The 2,977-nt window shown below is 38.2% G+C and overlaps 1 protein-coding gene across 1 annotated transcript; it reads left to right on the plus strand.

Annotated features, from left to right (window-relative positions):
• The first annotated feature begins 342 nt into the window (after positions 1-342).
• LOC103143997 (uncharacterized) lies at positions 343-2,977 on the plus strand. Its single transcript, XM_007560740.1, has 6 exons — positions 343-478; positions 649-709; positions 1,005-1,092; positions 2,275-2,403; positions 2,598-2,762; positions 2,849-2,977. The coding sequence occupies exons 1-6, from the start codon at positions 343-345 to the stop codon at positions 2,975-2,977; spliced, it is 708 nt and encodes a 235-aa protein (XP_007560802.1).

Consider the following 2,977-nt stretch of genomic DNA (forward strand, 5'->3'; position numbering starts at 1 on the left):
TCCATCTCTGTCTTTGTGTCCTTGGGCAAAACATTTAATCTCCATGGTGGTGGAGCTTCTGTCAGATTGCCTCAGGGCAGCTGTGGCTACGGTCCAGTAGCTTATCACCATCAACGTGTGAATGACTAGATGTAGTGTAGAGTGCTTTGGAGTCCTCTGGACGAGATAAAACACAATGCAAGAAATGACCCTAAGTAATCTATTTAGATGGTTTTTCAAGCAAACAAAGTTGATTTGGGAGTTACCTTACATTTTTTAACTACATTATTTATCCACTTAAACAATCACTTCCTTCTCTCAGCCCCCTCTCTCTCAGCATGTGATCAAACAGAAATTCTCTGCATGCTGCAACAAGCAACCCTCAACCACCAGAGCAACACGGCGCCTCGGTTGGTGATCAGTATCAGTTTGAGAAAGTCCAACATGAAGTGGATTACTCTTTATCTCCTAACACTCTGCTTCCCTACGACCAGAGCCAGTGAGTATTCTGGGGTTTTGTAGTTTGAACATCAGTTTAGTTGTTAATATCCGTCTAGGCTGTATTCAAATTGTTAGTCAGGTTTTTCTCGTACCTCTGGCTCGTTCAGTTGTCATTTTTGTTTGCCGTGAAAAGTTCTGACTTCTTCATGTTCTGTGTCCATTTTACAGACTGTAACCCTCAGCAAGTTATTGATGACTGTATAAAACAAGATCCTGTACTGTGGACCAGGTAAATGATGCTGCTGATGCTGTGCTTATTTGGTTGATTTTAAGCTCCTATTCTTTCTCCCTAATAGATTCTTCTTATTTTTTTCCATAATTTCCACAATAAATTTGCTTTGCTGTAAGATTTTTTTTCCTTTCAACTTGTTTTGCATTCACTGCTTTACTCATAGAGGAGTACAAAGCCACTTTTTTCTCTTGTGTTTGTTCACTGTTAAATTTGTGCTGAACTTGTTGTGGTTACAGTAGTTCTTGTGCTGCATCATTACGTAAATGATTGATTGTGAAACATTTCTTGGTAGGTGCTATGAAGATAAAATTGTGACGTGCAAACCAAGGAATCGTATGTTCCATGGGTTTGCTCTCCAGGAGGTCAACCCAGCAGACCAGGTGAGCTCATAGCTGGTGATCAGTGGTATGGCCTTTATTTGGGAAGCACCAATAAATAAATGAAATAAATTTCAAGCATTTCAAATGCTTGAAATTTATTAGAAATTTCAAGCATCTATTTAAGTGAATGTTGATAATTATGGCTTACTGCTAACAAACTCAGTTTTTCAGATAAATAAAACTAATAAAAAAGAAGTTTTAATACAGAAATGGTGCCTAGCCTCTAATGTGATTGTACTGTACAGCAGTGGTCCCCAACCTGGTCCTCAAGGTCCGCTGCCCTGCATGTTTTTGATGAGGACGCACTAATACGTCACCTTTAACTACCGACTCCAACATCAGTCTATGTGTTGTGATTCTGTAAAACTCATGAATGGTGTTTTCTTCACCATCCTCTAAAGGTCATGATGTTGCACACCTTTTTTCTTTCCCATCAACCTCCTATTAACATTAGTCTGAATCTTCTTCAGCTGTGACCTTTTCTCCCTACGAGTGTCAGAATCCGTCTACTGAAGCTGTCCTGTTAGTCTTCCTCATAATGTTTCTGCAAAATTCAGATTTTCGAAGAAACTAAATGGTGGGTTTCAGTGAGATAAAAGCCATAATCATCAGAATGAAAATAAAATATTCAGCTGAAACCAGAAGGTTACATACACCAAATAAAAAGACAGAACTTATTTTTTTCTCACCATGTGAAGTTAAATCAAACCAAACTTCTCTGGTTTTAAATCTCCAAGATTATTTCTATTTGCTAATTGCCACAACAATGAGAGAGAGAATATGTCTGAGGTTTATTTATTCAAATTCAGAAGCTGACGTAAATTTCCTTTGCACTGCATGACTTGAGTCAAACATTTTGGGTTTCCTTCCACAATCGTTTCACTGTGGCTTGCTGGAGTTCTGGTCCATTCCTCCTGACAGAACTGGTAGAACTGAGTCAAGTTGTAGGTTGACTCTAAAATATACGTTTCCCTCATCGATTTGAATTGATGAACTAAATTAATTCTTTGACATTTACAGGATTAATGTGCCTTGTGCTTATGTTTATAAACTGTGTTCAAAGTTTGATGGAATTTTCATAAACATTATTAGGACATAGTAAATAATTAGGTTGTATTTACATATTCTGAAACTTAGTTGATTTTCTGTGTATAAAATCCTAATTAATGTTCTGGTTTTAAGGCTGAATTAGGCCCCACATCCAATCACGAGGTCCGAATCCCATCATCAGCTCTTCAGAGAATCAGAAGAACACATTCGGAGGAAAACATCTTGGTGGTTGCCTCGGTGATCAACAGCACATTGTTTCAGGTTCGATCCTCTGAACAAGCAAGTTCACTTTTAGCTGGACTTCCAGCTTAAGCTAGCATGTCATTGTGAATGCACAAAGTGGTTCTAGTACACAACGAAGCCTATAGAGACGGATTGTCTATAAAGAAAGTAGAAACACTGTTAATTTTTTTAGAAGATTTTAAAGAGAGGTCAATTCTGTCTCTTCATTGCAGCAAGCAACTCCTCAGAGCAGAGGACGGAGGATAATTCCCCAGCCGACTGTCAGCGTAGAAGGAACTGTTATAGGAGGGCTGGTCCTGTTTGTGAAGGCTGGAAAGCAGTCAGTCAGCGATCTTACTGAGCCGGTCCAGTTAATCTTCAAACACAATAATGAAATGGTGACTAAATAAATACAATAATTACAATAATAAACACTTAAAAAACAAGACTTTTCCTTCATTTTGATACCCTTTCTATGTTTCAGGAGAACAATGGAACATGTGTGTTTTGGAAGGAGGATGAAACAGGTGCAAAATGGATGCAAACAACTTTTCTACTCTCAAATGAAAGCATCAAGTCAGGATTTACATGTTTGTTTTTCTGCTTTCATTAG

This window comes from Poecilia formosa, unplaced genomic scaffold (genome assembly GCF_000485575.1).
Source record: "Poecilia formosa unplaced genomic scaffold, Poecilia_formosa-5.1.2 Scaffold119, whole genome shotgun sequence".
NCBI classification, from domain to species: Eukaryota; Metazoa; Chordata; class Actinopteri; order Cyprinodontiformes; family Poeciliidae; genus Poecilia; species Poecilia formosa.